We start from the raw sequence: 18,747 nt of genomic DNA on the forward strand, positions 1-18,747 counted from the left end.
TCTGCTCCGCTAAAAGAAATTTGATAGAAATCTCTGAACTCCAGCACTACCTCAACCAGCGCGATTATGCTCTCTTACAAGGAACATTCTCTGTATTTTCCCAGTTGTGCCTCTGAAGTGACCCAATTAAACCACCACTGCTTCATTCAACAAAGTTCCCTGTGCAGTAACTTTCCGTTCAAGGACCGCCTAGTACCACATCAACAGCAGACAATGCACATAAAGCTTAGTGTATGCCACACTAAGACAGCCCTTAGGCTTACCTCGAGATCTCAGACCTACGACTAACGCGCTAATTCCATTGAGATTCAACAAACCTCAACGTGACATAAAGGTACAAACTCAACATATATCATAAAATTGTTTAATTCTGTCCTCTCTTTAAACTCCGCCTTTTCATTACCCAGTATTTTCGTCTAAACTAACCATCCGATGCAACTACCGAAAACTGATGCAGCGGAAGCGTTGGGGGATTTTTGTCATATCACTTATCCTCACCAACCACTAAATAACTATTGGAGATGTACCTCTAATGACGGCCCCATAAGTCTTTATCACTTAGTTAGCTATATCAAAGGTTCTCCGATGAATCTTTGGTCGAGATAAAAGGGACTAAGTAATGAAAAACGGATTTCTATTTCTCCAAGAGGACCTACAATGAAAAAATATGTCACACATTAGTCATTAAAAACATTGTCCAAATAAATTTGAAACTCAGAAATAAAGACAAACTCTATTCTCTTCTATTTAGGTTTTCCTGTTATTTAATATTATGAATGCTCAACCACAAATACAAATTAGATTGTCGATTACTGCTCATCTATGAAGACATCAGAAAATCAGATATAGAGGAGTGAGAGGGGGAAAACATCAGCGAAAAACAGTTCACTTACGTAACAGAAATACTAATGCAAAGCGTGCAATTAGTTTGAAAGGCTAACACCAAGGCCGTTAGGGAATAGCAAGGGCAGCATCACCAGCTGATGATTTGCAAAGTCTCTAGAAAAGTTTCTCCGAATTAGCAGGTTTCGCCAGCCAGAGAATCGGGAATCAGCACGACATTTAGCATACCACGAACACAGGGACAGGTCACCAATCTCGTGAACGAGCTGAGGAACACTTTCCCACAGGAATCTTTATAGTCCGCTACTTCCTTTCTCCCATTAATATGTTGCATTTTCTCTCTCCAGCAAGACTCTCTATTGGTTAACCATGCTGGTGTGACAGTCTACTGACAATGACTTTACTATTATTGTCTAAACACTATTTGTCTAAATATTGTGTAACTTCCAAGAGAGGAAGAGGAAGAAAGCCTACCTACAAATTTAAACATTAGAGTAGTTACATTCATGTTTTGTACATCCCTCGCCTAGGCAGGGAAGAACTCTAAAGGCTTATTCAGAAACAGGCAAAATATCTGTATTCTAAGGAAGCACATCCCTTAATATTTGTAAGGCCTACATTATTTTAGCAAAACAAAAAAATATTTCTAAAAAAGCCTATATTATACTTTAACGAAGAATACAGCTTTTTCTTTTGTCCCCTAGTTTCTGCAGTTAGGAAGACAGAATAACATCCAGTTAGCAACATCATTGCATTTAACTAAGAACATTATATTTGTTACATATGCACATTTCACATGTTGCACACATTAGTACGATAGGTCAGCAATTCCACACACATTATAAAAGCATGCATTAGGATGGATTACATCGCGCAGATTTTATTTACAAAAATTGTGCTCCTTCACTTTGAATAAGCTGTGTCAAATATCGATTATGTGGATTCATTCGCTCAGATGTCCTGTATTGTTAAGGAAGGGCCTTGCCCCATCAGTGATACAATATTGTGTAATTACTGAGCCATTCTTTTGCTTATAAAAGCCGCATTTAGGATTGGGAAGCGAATATTAGAGTTTAAGAAATGCAGCTCTTACCATGAACGAAGAGAGGTGACACGAGATACCTTTAATAAACACATCTCAGCATGACGGCTGGGCGAAGGAGCCAGTGCACCAGTTAGTCATTCGTAGCCGCCAGAAGTCACACTTGTCTGTTCCATAAGCTGGCACTTTGTGAACCACTGACCAGAAAAAAATGCCAATTAATGGCAAAATGAAAGACGCTTTGGCTGCGAGTGTTTGGAGCGCTGCCAGCAGCAAGAGCTGCTACAGAAACCCGCTGTCAGATTTAATTAAATCTCGTCTATTTCATATCATATGAGCAATGTATGACTGCTTTCAGAACCAAATGCAATGTTATGGATTTAAAAAGCGGCGGTGCCAAGAGAATCACCTTGACGCACAACTCGTAGCCTTCTTGCCAGTCCTTTTCACAGTTCAGCAGAAGCAGATGTCAGAGTTTATGTGCTGTTACATTTCCATCTTCCTAACCTTTTGTGTTTTTTGCCTGATGGAGGGACATTTTTTTTCTAGCATTCATTACCTTACCCTTCAACTTATATCAAAAGCTAAGTGATTTGCTGCCAAGATCTGTGACTCGGAACTGGGAACACACAATCTCTTTGTATATGTGATATGACCCATAGGTAGAACATGGATCAAAGCCGGGTTATTCTTGTCTGGACAACCAAGGGTTTGAAAATGTATATTTTCTCTGACTTTCTACACACTGCTTTCTGTAATTTTGCAAATTGTACCATAAAGTCGCACATCTGACCTTCTCAACTAGACTGTTGGAGGAGCAATATATATTAGAATAAAATGCGGCTCTTTTGAGAAATACTGGAACTTAATGCGGATACAAAACTTTGAGTTGGCGCAAAGTGGAAAAGGAAATAAAATACTGCCTGCAATGCTCTATAACAACCACCTGCTTTTATATCCCATATCATAAATAACATCATCTAATTGAAGGTCTACGTGCATAGTCCACACCACAGTGGGCCCTGACTGAAGGACTCTGCCCATTACATCGGCTTCAAGAAGGCATTGAGGACTACCATGATGAAGGTGGCATTCAAATTCAAGCCAGGTGCACCAAGATGATCCTGTCTAGTTAAGCTTTAGGACACCACATATATCCCCTTCTGTAAAGTCTAGGTCCAGATACACAGAAAGAATAGTTAATTGGTCCTCACTATTGGTCTCAGACTCAAGGTCCACAAACAGCAACATCTGACTCTGCAGAGAGGCCTCAGGCAACACGTAAGCACTTTACAAAATAAATCAACAAAACGTTGTGTGTTTGGCTTACTAATAATTCACTGAAGAACACTCAGCTAATGCTTCAAATCCCTTTCTATAGATTTGTTGTATCGATATGACAGCGGCATCGACAGAGGCTCATTTATATCCGTAAATGTTAACAGCAGAGAGGACAATAATTTTCATGTACTTATTCAGCCAACTTCTATTATGAGAAGAACATGCAGTGATAGGTGGGTTGATTTTCTAATTAGGTTTCTTTCAGGTGCTAGATATGAAGAACCTGGGCAAATATTGATCTGCTAGAATCCATACAAAAGCAGCATTACGTTTATTACTGCTGTCTGATTTGCAATAAAGATTATAACATTTGGTCAAACTCTCATCCTATTTGTCCTATTGTCTTCACATTAGCTATGCCCAAGGCCCATATACAAAAGCTGTACGCAACTGCTGAAATGAGATGGGAGGATGGACAATGACAACAGGTGTTAATGTCCAAAGATGGAGAACATGTGTCAAGGGACATGTAGGTCAATTTACTCCTGCAGGCATTGACCAAGCCGATTAGTGAGGTCCCATGGCAGCAGATGGCTACACCTTCTAATATGTAGGAAATTCATTTACTTACCACGACAGCAAAAGCTGAGGTTACTCTTTCAGGAGACACACATGAGTATGTAGACAGTGCTTAGTTCAGAGCTTTTAATGTATATAGAAAGCTTAGCTGGTTTAGCTGCTGAAAATACTACCGGATAAGACTCACATTTTATTTTTAATGATGAACTAATTTCACTAATTTCTATTCTGATGTCAAAATACGTTTAAATATGGAGGATGTTGAAATAAAACAAGTAGTATACATTGTAACTTTTCACACTCTCTGACTCTTTTACTTTTTCTGTTTTGCTGTAGACTAGAAACCTAACAGTGGATGGTGGCTTTGGAGCGTGGTCAGAGTGGAAGACATGCAGTCACACAGATGGTGGCAGTGTTGGAGCATGTCTCTGTCGAACCCGTGTGTGTGACAATCCTGCTCCTGTCTGTGGAGGGTTGCAGTGTGATGGACCAAGTATAGAAATTGCCAACTGCTCCAGGTACAATTCCTGCTTGCTTTAAAGACAACTACTTGCTTTTTAGTGAATTTTGTTATTTTGTTTTATTCTTAAATCCAAATATATGAACTCAATGTACATGTGCTGGATAGACATCTTGCATGTGCAAAATAAGGCAGTTTCTAAGTAGTTTTTAGAATTGGGCCATAATATAGATTCTCATTAAGAGCCAGTAAGGAAGTGGTATAATTGCATTTAGCATCAAAGATTCACCTGCCATTAAATGCAGATTTCCTTAATCATAGTGCTTTCACCACAAGAAATTGCTCCAAAAATATATGTTCCTAACTGTAACTGCCTTGAGGAAAAACATAGTCAAATAACAGAAGGAGGGCGGTGAATTGTAAATTACTACACATGTTTTTGTTGCACTGATTATTGCTATTCATGTTTTCACTAACCATAGTTTTTAGATTATTTGGCGTTAATAAGTTTTGATATTTATTATTCTCATTATCTCGACTACACTACAAGATATCTAGCATCAACTTAACATATCTGTTGTTGTTGAAGCCCTATGGGAAAGGGCTGTCGTTTGGGGTCAACATCATGTTTAAAGTTATACTTATTATGCATTATGATTAGATCTCCCGGCTTTATGATACTTATTTCTTTTACCTTTCCGTCTGTTTTTATCCATATTTATGTTTAGGACATTTTATCTGTATTTAGCCATGCTTATTTGTGTTTTGTGTATGAATGATGTTGTAAAACTGGACATTTTAATATTTTCGTTTAACTGATTGACACACACTCATACTTCGATGTCTGTCGTGATTTAGCTATATAAGTTGTCAAATGTATGTTGACACATGCAATTATTTAAAGACATTTCATCCTGTTGGTTAATTTCCCATACTGTCCATCTACTCAGCTGCTGGGATACAATTCTTGAAAGACAGCTCAGAGAGTCACTTAAAAGAAGCACAATTTTCTGTATTTATCAACTTTTAAAAATAAATGCAGACAGAAAACACATTGTTTTTCTGTCTGTATTATCTGTAAAAACCATCTGTGAAAACAGAAAACAGGGAGCCTTAATTGCTATACTAGGGATCGTGGAGCGGATGTTAGATGTGGGTGTAGATGCACCATCGTTAGCGGGCGTCAGGGTCCCGATCCTGATGTTCGCTGACGATACCCTAATCATGTCAAAGACTCCTGTAGGCTTACAGCGTGCATTAAACATATTCGATGTTTTCTGTAAAGAGCGCGGTCTTGAAGTAAATGTGGGCAAGACGAAACTAATGGTCTTCACCCCGCGCCGCAAAATTCACCCCAGGGTATTCTTGAACAACACTAAGTTAGAGGTGGTTAGTTCACATACCTAGGGGTCCAAATAGCAGATGGCCTGGGTTGGTCTCATCACCTGGAGAAAACGGCACTTAAACACCAACAAATATCAGGGGCGCTGCGGGGGGAACATAAAAAATCCAAGACTAAACCCATTAAGCCTGTCCTTATAGTATATTATGCAAAGGTTCTAGGTGCGGCCTTATACGGCGCAGAGTTATGGGCATGGGGAAAGCTATCGACCCTAGAGATATCAGAAAATAGGTTCCTTAGAGGAATCACAGGTCTCCCCCAGAGCACCCTCCTAATTCCACTGTTTCTGGAGCTGGGTAGACGGTCAATTAGTGATAGAGCGCGATTGCGCCCCCTTCTCTACTGGAGACGCCTTTGGACAACTCCAGAGATTAAGCATTACGCAGATGGGTTCCTGGCAATAATTAAGGAAGATAATCTTCACAAGATTAAGTGGCTAAATAATCTAAGGATCATGTTAATTAAATTGGGCCTTTCTAATCTCTGGACTAATCCGCAGGGGGAAGTCTTTCCAAGCAAGGAAGCCCTTAAGTCTCAATATTGGGATTGGGTAGACATCAGCCTTTTGAGAAGTACTAGATCCGACTCTATGGCTGGTCGCTTCCTGGAAGTCAAAATTTGTCCTATTTTAGAAAACTACTGGGACAGTATTACAGTCCCACTGGACAGGAAGTTAGTCTTCCAGTTAAGGTCTGGATCCCTCCCGCTAAAAAAACTTACTGCGGGATGGCAGAGTTCGACCTCTATGTGTTGTCCAGCGTGTGAAGTTGCTGTAGAAAGCCTAGGTCATTTTTTATTTGTCTGCGAAGCTTATTCGTCACCAAGGAGGGTATGGCTGACTCCAGTTTGCAAAAATCTTGGGACACGACACAGTGCAGTGGCTATGAGAATCCTATGTACATCTACTCAGGAGTCGATAGTTCTTGGAGTAGCCAAATATCTGGGGTGGGCCTGGGCAATCAGACGGAGGCTGATGGGTAGGCTTAGTTAACCTGATGTATATTGTTTATGAAATTCTAATGCAATTGGTTATATTTGTGTGTAATTTTTCACTTTTTGGTACTGTATGAGCTCGCACAACTGTTTTTAAGAATATGTATATGTAAAATGACTTGTTTTTTATTTGCATTGTACTTGATTTTATGCTGTGCTTTTAGGAGAAGTTATCTCGAATAAAGCTTGTACTACTACTACTGCTATACTAGTCGGTAATTTTGTTTACAAACATTAGGGTGATCTTCAGCAAGAGGTTTCATACCCACTGCACACCCTGTACCTTATAAAGACACAGATGAAAATCTTTGTGATGTGTAGATGTCATGTCAAAACATACTCTTCAACTGCATGTTACAGGCATTTGAAAGTGTGTTTTCTATATCTTTGGTATGGGAGGAGAATCTGAGTCAAACACTATTAATTCATTTTTGTTATTTTCAACTTACAGGGCTTTTTAAATATCCTATCTCAGCCCAATAAGGTCACAGACAAATATGACACTCTGCAGTCTCTAATAAACCGAAAGCAGGCTTCCATTCTTACCACATTTCTTTTCTTTGGTACAATGGGAACATTTTTTCATTGGTATTAGAGGAGTGGAGCTGTTGTTATGGGAGATAGAATGCTTTACATTTCTATCTACATTGAAAAATGGTTTAATGCTTCATTGTCCATGGGTGCAAATATGGCACGCTGATCCTCTAATTGCAGATTCATGGTGCTTCTCTGAACCTGGCTGGTTTACAATTCAATTATTTAGCCATCTTAAATTGCGCCTTCTCTTAAATATTGCACAGTGGCTTTTAACATTCAATGAAATTGCAACTTTTTTGTAAACAAATTACTAAGTTTCAATGTTTGTATAAACAGAGATACCAGGTATTATTATACTAAAATTGTTTGCCATTGATTAACTTAAAATTATTGAGACACTAGGTGGCTAAAAAATGAAAACTCTTTATATGAATTTAGTTAGTTAGAAAGAAAAATGCTAATGTAGTAGAGATATAATTTCTTCTTGAAAGCAAACATAGAAAATTAGCCAGATTTATTTAGAACCAACAAGGGATTTTGTGAAATAATCTGTTTTCCTTTGATTTGTTTGGGTGAGTGTATTATAAAGAAAAACACTGAAAGCCATTATCTTCTGTAATACAGGACAGGGCTTAGCAACTATATATTAATTAAATAAAAACAAACGATTTCCCAACCTTTACTCCTATAAAGACCACAACATACACCTAAAATTAATTACACACTTACCATCATACCATTTTAATTAATCTAATTAATATCAATTAACAAACAATTTATAATAAAAACAAGTAAACTACTTAACACCCTTTACTCATAACAACCCAAAAACACACACCTAACATTAATTACACATACCATTTTTAATAACTAGTTAACTAATTAAAATTAAATATTAACAATTAATAATTCATCAATTAAAAATAAATTACTTCCCTCCCTTTACACCTATGCCCACCAGAACTCACACCTGAAAATAATTACACAATTACCATCATTACCAATGTATTCCTTAAAATTAATTGCAACCAACTACTAATTCATAAATTAAAACTAAATTATTTCCCATCCTTTACACTACAACACACACATAAATTAATTACACACTTACCATAATTAATTACCAATTAAGTAATTAAAATTAATTAGCAATCAATTATTATTTAATTAATATTAAAAAAATACTTTACACATTTACAGCTATAAAATCTTAATAAATATTATTATTAATTAGTAAATAAAAAATAATCAATTCATTTAATATATTTTAATTACTGCCCACCCTATTCCCATATAAACCCACAACCTGCTACAAACTACAAATGTAAAATTAAAATAACAAATATTAATAACTACTAAAAATGTAACACATATATTAAAAATACAAACAATTCTTAGACAAAAAATACCTATAAAATATATACCAACATTCCTAACATTAATTTAAAAATGATATTGTTGACAACTTTATTTTTGCAAACGATAGTAAACACTTTGATATTTTAAAAATCGATATTACTTACCTTAAGTCGATATTCTTGACCATGATATTCTTGCTGTTGATATTTATGAACCACAATATTTATTACTCGATATTTGTGCAACTCGATATTTTTACTCGATATTCTGTCGCACACAGAAATAATGAAAGTCCTTCCATTCTGTAATTCAGTACAGACTAAGACAACCAAAGCAATTTTCTTATGTGATAATACACAGGACATATTTATTAATTATTTACTTATATTAGAATGTACACATTTTCGCAATCACTCTCTCTATATGATAAATTAATCAGGTAATGTAGCTTAAGGCAATATAAATAAACTCTGTCAATAATAAAATCAACAATCAAGTAATATCCTCCAGTAATATGCAGGGTAATTCAATAAGTATACCATATTTTTAACTGACTGAAGGATACAATAATTAGTATAATGTCTTTTTTAATCTCATGCAATTGTCACATTATTATTCTGTAATTTGATTCTGGGTAAAAGTAATCTATACTATCTTCCATAATGTAAAAAACGCCAAAGTAATCTGAGTGATCATCTTTGATCAAAACTTGGAGAAGTAATCTGCACACTCTCCTGCTGAACTGTGTTGCAGTTCACATTGCTTTTAGCAGCACCATTTTAAAATATTTATTTAAAATGTTTTGTATAGCGCGAACAAGACCCCGAAGGGTATCAGAGCGCTTCACAATAGTGGTAGGGGAGAACAAGGTAAAAGGGAAACAATTTAGAGGAAGTAAGAGAGGATAATATAATGAGCTAATAAAAATATACAAGGATGCGCATAGAGCTCACTTGGTATGGTAAGGTAGACAATAATGGGTATTACAGTTGTTAGGCCAGCAAAAAAGAAAGAAAAAAATAAATATAGAAAACAGAGGACCAATGGTCATTGAAGGCAGGAACATGAGGGAGCGAGTTCCAGATCTTCAGTGCCGCGCCAGAGAAGGCTTGGAGCCTTGTTGTCTTTTTACGAAAGATCTTGAGGTTTTAAAAGATGAGAAATTGCACTTTTTGATGGACTGACCCTACCTGATAGCTCTAGTTTTTGAGCCAGGTAACTGGGGGGTTTTAAGTGGAGGGCTTTGTGAGTCAGACAGGCAATCTTTAGTTATATTCTTGCTTCGTAGGGTAACCACTTTAGAGATCTTAGGGCTGGAGAGATGTGATCAGATCTTTTTGTATCATTGAGCAATCTAGCTGCTGCATTCAACAAAGCCCTGAGTGGGGCCAAGGTAGGTTTGGGGAGACCACACAGCATCGCGCTACCATAGTTTAGTCTTGGTAGGACCAGCGCTTGAACCACCTGCTTGAAATCCTCTTGAGGGAGGAATGGTTTTAGGTTTCTAAGAAGCCTCATTTGGTAGTTTGCGCCCTTACTCATCTTACTAATGTTTTTCTTTATGTTCAAGTGCGAGTCTAAGTTGATTGCAAGGGATTTAGCTGATTCGATGATAAAAGGGGAGTAGTTGAAGGTAGTGAGGTACTTCATCCAGAGGTCAATCTTGGGGGTGTGCTTAGGAGGGGATATGAGAAGAAATTCTGTTTTAGCGGTGTTGAGTAGGAGATGGTTCTTAGTTAGCCAGTTTTGGGTAATCATCAAGGAGGAATTGAGTGAGATGAAGTCTTCAGAAGAACTGATTTTCAGGTAAAGTTGCATGTCATCAGCATACATATGAAAAAGAATGTTCATGGATTTAATCATGTTTGCTAGTGGTTCCAGGAAAATATTAAAGAGAATGGGTGAGAGTGCAGACCCTTGCAGGACCCCCATGGAGATTGTAGAAGGTTGGGATAATGTATGGTTCACCTTAACTCTTTGGGATCTATTGTGAAGGAAGGAAGCAAACCATTACAGTACCCGACAGGAGAGGCTTATCCTGTGTTTCAGAATGGCTACGAGGATATTGTGATTAACCGTGTCAAATGCAAAGGAAAGATCAAGTAGGATGTGTAGGCAGGATTTGTTATGGGCTAACATTTTTAGGATGTCATCCATGATGTGAAGGAGCATGGATTCGGTACTATGTCCGCTCCTAAACCGAGATTGATGTTGATCCAAGAGATTGAAAGTCTCAATGTGCAAGCAGAGTTACGATTGAACGCATTTTTTAAGGAGCTTAGCCAGAGTAGGGATGTTGGAGATGGGATGAAAGTTATTGAGGTCAGATCTGTCCGCATCAGGTTTTTTCAGAATGGGTGAAACCTGAGCTGCGTCTAGAAATTCTGGGATCTACCCTTGAGATAAGGAGGCATTGAAAATCTTTGTCCAAAGGGGGATAAGGACAACCTTGATTTCTTTGAAAACGGTCGGAGGCAATGGATCGCTGAAGTGATTAGAGGGGTTAATGTTCCGAAGAGTTTTGTAAATGTTGTTTTCACTGAGGGGAGAAAAGGAGCTCCAAGTGGCCATGTTCTTGGTGCTAATACTAAGTAGCTTTAGACTCTCAGAGAAGGTAGGATTAGCCACACTCTCAGATGATGTAAGTAGGGCCCTGTTGGATTCAAGATCAAGACTGATGAGTTTAGTTTTTTCCATAAAGAAGCTAGCCAGATCGTTGCATGAAAGTGAATTGTTTGTTGATTTGAAGTTATTGGGTGCAATTACTGATTGCTGTTTGACAATTTCAAAAAGTTGGGCTCTGAAGTAATCAGCCTTAGTCGTTTTGATTTCTTTATTGTAAGATCTCCTAATCGATCTCAGGAATTTTAGATGATAAATGGAAGTGCCCTGCTTAAGCAATTGCTGGTGGATAGCTAAGAGATGAAAATGCTCCATAGGGAGATGGAAGAAAAATTTGAGAGAAAGTTGGATTTGATTGATAAAAGCGTCCAGAACTTAAACATTGAATGCACATAGGCTGAACAAAGAATTTCACATTTGGAGGATATGCAGCAGTGTCACTCTGAAACTGCATCTCAGCTTCTAAAAGACATGCACGAAGTTAAGTATAAATTAGATGATTTTAGAAAAGAGATCTAGAAGCAAAAAACTACGACTTGTGTGGGTCCAAATTTTGGTCAGAACATGGTTCTAATTGATGAACTATCTAAGCTACTGTCTAATCATGTTTTGTCTCTTAAATGCCAGTTTTGAGGAACAAGGGAAACCCAAAAGGAGTTCTACTAGTTGGGCGGTAGTATATTTTAAAGAACAGTGGACCCTAGTTTATGAGGATCAGAAAAACGATAGGCATACACTAAATAGAGCGTATGTCCTTTGTCCAGCCGGACAGGATTTTATTAGTTTAAATATTTGGCAATAGTTCATAGAAACGACATAAATACACAAGTGGGCACGACCCGTGACCCACAAAGGACAAGACAAAACAAGAAGGGAAAGTTTATGCAAAAGCGCACAAGGCGGTTTGTACTACATTTCAGTTTGACAGACTTGATTGTGTATCAACACACCATTGTATACAACACTATGTAACATTATTGAATACATATGGTGCTCAATGGTCGACGGCGTTTCGATGCCACAACTCAGATTAAGGGCATCACCATCAGGACAAAAATATTAATCATGTTTGTCTTGAGAACATTTAAATTTCAGCCTGCGTGGATTACACGCGATCTCCGGAGTGGAGAATGGTGCAATCTCCGTTCTTCTCATGTTGCAGAATTGAATATTTTTCACTGATCTGTTGCGGTAAACGCGGTACGGGTGGGGATATAACTCGTTATTTAGCGTAGTTAATTTTCAGGGTCGTGGGCTCGGCAGCGGTTTGCTCCGGCCAGGGAATTTTGATAATGTCTTGCTTGATGGCAAGTTCCGGTGGAGTTCTGGCGGTGACCGCCAGAACTCCACCGGAGCTTGCCATCAAGCAAGACATTATCAAAATTCCCTGGCCGGAGCAAACCGCTGCCGAGCCCACGACCCTGAAAATTAACTACGCTAAATAACGAGTTATATCTCCACCCATGCCGCGTTTACCGCAACAGATCGGTGAAAAATATTCAATTCTGCAACACGAGCAGAACGGAGATTGCACCATTCTCCACTCCGGAGATCGCGTGTAATCCACGCAGGCTGAAATTTAAATGTTCTCAAGACAAACATGATTAATATTTTTGTCCTGATGATGATGTCCTTAATCTGAGTTGTGGCATCGAAACGCCGTCGACCATTGAGCACCATATGTACTCAATAATGTTACATAGTGTTGTATACAATGGTGTGTTGATACAGAATCAAGTCTGTCAAACTGAAATTTAGTACAGACCGCCTTGTGCCCTTTTGCATAAACCTTCCCTTCTTGTTTTGTCTTGTCCTTTGTGGGTCACGGGTCATGCCCACTTGTGTATTTATGTTGTTAATATGAACTATTGCCAAATATTTAAACTAATAAAATCCTGTCCGGCTGGACAAAGGACAAACGTTCTATTTAGTGTATGCCTATCGTTTTCCTGATCCTCATAAACTTGGGTCTACTGTTCTTTAAAATATCTTAAACGCCAGAGCACACGTTTCCCTAAACCCCCTTAAAGCTGGTGCATACTATTGAACTATTTTCAAGATTTTAGGATCAGGGAAGACATTCTTCAAAGAGCTACTCAGCTGAATTCAGTAAAGGTGGGGAGTGACTTCTCCTTTAACGTTTTTCCTGATTTAGCGTACATAACCTCCAAAAGAGGATGGGAATTGAAGCACTTGTCCGAGTCTTATAAAGCTAAAGGTGCACAGATGCAAACGCTGCACTAAGCTAAATTGAAGGTTCTCTGTGGGGGCCTTTTTCAAATTTTTACAAATCCAGCTGATGCAGAGAACGTATTGTCTCATTCGGGGGCTCAAATAGTGTAAAATGATAGCTTTGGGGCGCTGCCAGTGCAAATGGAACACAACACAAGAAAAGAAAATAGATTGTTCTACCTTCCAGGGGTTAGGAGGATGGGGTGGGAAGGGGAATAGGATAAGGAAGGGTGCTTGGTTTGGGTGGGGGAATTGCTTGGATACAGCATAAGGGAAAAGCATCTTAAGAACAAAAAATGGTACGGCTAAACTCTATTGTGCTTATTGCCCGGCTTTGTTGTGCTTTGAAGTATTTAATATGAGGATTCTCTTAAGTATATGAGGGCAAGAATAGAGAGAAAAGACAAAATATAAATAGTTGTAGTTAGTCTCTATGTAAACGAACTGAATAACAGATGTAAGAGATATGCTGTTCTTTTGAGTGTATTACAGTTTCATCCTGCAATTATTCTTTTACAAGAAACACATTTTATCAGGGGAAAAGAGGGAACCAGAATGAATTACTTCTGGGTCAAACAGTGTCTTTTCATCGTTAAAAGAATCACACAGAGGTACATGAGTGGTTGTTTGTAAGAAAGTTAATGTCAGTGCTTGCCTCCTGTGATCGATGAAGAGAGGTAATGGGCAATAGTTCCTGTACTGGCCCAAAATGTGAGGTATAATATTTTTTCCTATTATGGTCCCAACCATAAAATTACGAAATTTCTTCAGTTGCTACGATGGGTGCTTTGTAATTTCCCCGGGATACCGGTTTTGGGAGATGATTTTAACTTTCTCCCATTATTATGGTTGGACTCCTCAAATCTAACCGTACTCAACATAAGAAGCACACAGAGCAGATATTCTGTGATCTTTGCACTTGGTTAGGAGTTCACGATGTATGGCGCAGATTAAAGCCAAACACCGGAATGGATCTGTCCTATTTGAAGCAATATAGATCCACCCCATGAATAGCCCTTTTCTTAGACCCTTTAACCATCTCCAACTTGTCTTAACAATATCATGCGGGGGGTTTCTCAGGTCACTCAGTAGTTGTTCTATAGTTCCTGCCTTTCCACCCTGGAACTGCAAAGTGATGGATTATGGACACATCACTGTTGAGTCAAGAAGCAAATGCACAGACACTATCTATAGAGGTTAAATATTTATTCTCAATTAATGACAACTAAGCGGATATGGCAGTAATATGGAAAGCTTTTAAATTTAAAGCCACGATTCAAGGGGTTATGATATCTATCTCTGCTTATCATAGACAAAATTCCAAAGAAGAGAAAGACAATTTACAAAAGGCTGTAGATGACGCATATGGGAAGCTTCAGGTTGAACAGTCTGATCAGGCCTTGCATAACTGGCTAAATAAACAGTATCCTTAAAGGGTTTCTTTTTTAGCTGTAGTTATCACAGCCAGGTGTATGAAGAGGAAGAAAAGATTGGGCATCTTTTGGCCAGGATATCTCTGTAAAAAAGTCATACAAATTTGATTATGGGTATCAGAGATCCCTGTAGGAAAAGAATAGAAAGTGCAGAAATTGGGAAAATCTTTGCGGATTTTTAAGCCTCACTATAAAAGGCTGAAATAGAGATCATGGAGCTAGCACAGGTAGAACAATTTCTGAGTGAGGTGAAGCTACCAGAGCTAGAGGGTGAAGCAGGGAGCCTCCTAATGAATCCAATTAATAATGAAAAGGTCGGAAATACCATAACGGAGCTGCCAGGGTCAAAAGCCCAGTGTAAGACGGTTTGGGGCAGAATTTTATAAATGTTTTAATTCACTATTAGTGGGCCCACTTACTAAGCTATTTAATTCCATTTTAGCTGGCTGATCTATTCCACCCTCTTTTAAAAAATGTATGTTAATTAATTTCTTTAAAAAAGAGAACAATAAATGTAATCCATCTTCGTATTGACCAATAACATTTCTTAATAGGGACTACAAGATTTTTAAAAAGATTTCAACCTACTGTATTAATATAGTGATTAATAATTGAATCCACCATTATCAAAATGGTTTTATCCGAGGGTGGGGTGGAATTTGGGGACCAGTATGCATTATTTCACTGAATTTATAGATCTTGTTACAGCAGATACAATCCCTGCGGCCATAGAATTGTTTGATGCTGAAAAGGCATTTCACCTCATGAGTTGCAGCTTCCTCCTTAGGATTTTAGAACATTTTTAATTTCCTTCTTTATTCACAAGATCTATCGCTTGACTACACAAAAATACTTCAGCTCAAATAATTTAAAATAATCAATGTGTGAGGCTTATAATTCCCGGGACAGGTACACACCTAGCCTGTTCGCTATCGTCTATTTTATTTGCTTCATTTATAGTTTTGGTCACAAAATATTAGTTCCCATTCGGGAATACACCCTCCATTGATGGGTGGTGCTAAAATAAACTTTTATGCAGATTATGTACCTTTATATTTATTTCCCGATACAGAAAATATTGAGCTAGCCTTATAAGCTCTGGGGAAATGAAATGTATGAATCTAAATCTGAATCACTTTTGATCAATTTAACTCCAGATATTGTCCCCTTGGATTTAAGGACCAACTACAGCCAAAAACCTGAAAAGATACCCAGGTGTGTTTTATTCTGATTCAGTTGGGATACTTATTTTATCAATTTTGTTCCTTTGTTGTTCAAAATCCATTCTATTCTGGTTGTTTGAAAATCTCTCTTCCTTTCCGAGATAGGTTGGATCTCTCTAATCAAAATGTCCACTCTGCGTCTTTTATTATTCTTACTTTTAAATGTCCCTTGTAAGTTAGATGTTGGATTTTTTTGGTAAATTGGAGAGTAGCTTGTCATCATTCATATGGAGGAATAAGGCCCCCTAAGCCAGCCTCAAAATGTTCCAGCTATCAAGATCTGAGGGCAGGCTTGCACTCCCGAATTGTGGTCTATATTACCTGGCTTCCAGTGCACTTCAGATCAGACGATTTTCGATTAGGGCTTCTTAATTCAACACATTTCTTATTTTACACATGCTTAGCAATTTTGGCTTTACTAGTTTGACCGAGGCAATTAAGGAACCTAAAGTACCCAAAAAAGTTAGAGATAAAGCTTTACAAGCTGTTTGGGTCGAGCAAAGACAGTTTTTAAAAAAAATATAAAATTCCACCTGTTCATGCACACCCGCTCGTTCGGCTCTGATGATTGGTACGGCTCTGTAACACTCACGCATCTGTCATTATTGACTCCCATTGTGTTCTGAAATAACTTAATCTTCTTTCCTTTCTTGATGGGATAGAACCAGAAACAATACTCATACTCACCTTGTCCTTGACTCTGAATAGGGGTATGTCCCCTTCCAAAGTTACCTCTTTTTCCCTGGTTTCTGCCCCTGTGTGGGTAGAACTATCACCACCAGGGTTTCCTCTATATGCTCCATATCCTTGATATGATGTATTATGAATCTGGGCTCTGAAGCCTGACTGGCCGGTAGGTTGCCCTCTCCTATCAGCCCTGCCACAAAAACTGCTGTTTGCAAAGACTCTGCGCATGGAATACTGCACTTTAACTAAACTCATGAAGGTCTTCACATACTTGGTCAAAGGCCTAACCAAGTCTTCTTCCAACAGCAAACCTTTTGCATCATCAGAAGATTCTCTTGTAGCCAACTCACTCAATTTCGGGTTTATTCTCATAAGCAAGGTTTCACGCCTTTCTTCCAACAAACCCGCATTTGTGTTACACATAAAACAAATCACCCTTTGACACTATCCTCTTAAAAGTATTAGATCAACATCAGAGCCCTTTATAAAGGCCTCCTCAATAGAATCAAAGATCCTCGCCAAGCGCCCCAGGAGGTACAGCAGTTTATCATGACAAATCTTTAGAGACTTCTCCAATCCCTTTGTGAGATCCTTCCCCATTTTAAACATATATGTAATCAAATCAGGTTCTATGTTTGGTGCCTGTGTCACCTTCTCCTCTATGATAGGCCTAGAACACTCAACCCTCATGGTATTGTATTCTTCCTTCTCCAAGGCTTATGCAATCTTGCCCATATGTATTGGTAAACATGACCTATGGGCCACCATTCCTTGCCCCTGGGAAGTCTTATTTCCCAGGGGTCAAAAAAAAAATTAAAATGGATCTACCACTGTTGATGTTTCCTAACTCCTAGACGTAATACCCACTTCATTCTATTCATCTTCTCGATCTTTATATTCTAAATCCAGAATATATTCATCCAGATCTTGACTTGATCTGTCTTTCTATATTTCAAACTCATCTCTGAGGCCTCCTCCTTTCTTAGTGTTAAACGAACCTCTTCGAGTGCCGCTTTGGACACCTGCTCTGTGCTAGCTACTTGGGCCCCCTTTATTTTTGGATCCCTCATCCATATGTCTCGTTTTTTCTGAGGCATTTTCCCCCAGGACCCTTCTTTTAATTGTCATCATCTGACACAGAACAATATTCGTCTTCATCAAGACTTTTCCATTCTGTCTTACCCAAAACCTGTCTGCACCTCACTCAGCATTTTGTATAACCGTTCCTCCTTCACTTTCATTCACATTCATATTTATACATTGTGTGAAATACAACCCTGTATTAAAACTTTCCCTCAATATTATTGCCTTTCTTTTTTTCATATTATTCTCCTCAAAATTCAGATTTCCCTTTTCACTGATATCCCCTCAGCTGAGAAAAAGATGTGCCTAAACGTAGCCGGTTAACGATTGCACTGCAACGTGCTCCATTGCCCTGGTAAAGGCCTTGCATGCCTAAAAACAAACCTAAAGGTTTGTTAGGGGTCTAATTCCTTCTGAAAATGGACTCTTTGTTAAGATAACGACAAACAAAACCCATATTCTCCGTCTTCCTTACAAGGCCAAATTCCCTTAAGAAAAGGTCCTTAACCTTAAACATGAAAGCCAATTGCCGTTAAAACGCTATGTCAGCACAGCTCTGCCTAATGAGATACTCACGCACTGCAAATATCAGCGCGAGCACGATGGCCTGTTATTTACAACTAAAATGGAGTCTTGCTGTGAAATGGATGCGTAAGAGCTCAACGTGCTCGAGTCACATGCTTCCCACCACTAATTTTACATTTCAGAAAAACAATTCTTACTGTAGACCTACCCAGTTTATTGGTTGTAATTAAAAGAAAGGTACCTTCCACCAGGACGCAAGATTATACCCACATTAAACTAAATTACATATTATTTACTCACAAACACATCTAATATATTAGATTCAACATACAAAAACCAAAATACCTATAAATTGGGTAATATCATTCATATTCAAATGAACCTTACCAGTTGTATAAATACTCTTTAAATGTATCTGCTCAGAAGCTGTAACAAAATAGAAGGAA

The 18,747-nt window shown here is 38.2% G+C and overlaps 1 protein-coding gene across 1 annotated transcript in view; it reads left to right on the plus strand.

Annotated features, from left to right (window-relative positions):
* SEMA5A (semaphorin 5A) overlaps positions 1 to 18,747 on the plus strand; it is a 1,998,383-nt gene that overhangs the window by 1,495,279 nt on the left and 484,357 nt on the right. The window contains exon 14 of the mRNA XM_086965275.1: positions 4,082 to 4,263. Within this exon, the coding sequence (XP_086821401.1) occupies positions 4,082 to 4,263 (182 nt within the window). The remainder of the gene's footprint in view (positions 1 to 4,081; positions 4,264 to 18,747) is intronic.

This window comes from Lissotriton vulgaris, chromosome 4_1, assembly GCF_964263255.1.
Source record: "Lissotriton vulgaris chromosome 4_1, aLisVul1.2, whole genome shotgun sequence".
NCBI lineage: Eukaryota > Metazoa > Chordata > Amphibia > Caudata > Salamandridae > Lissotriton > Lissotriton vulgaris.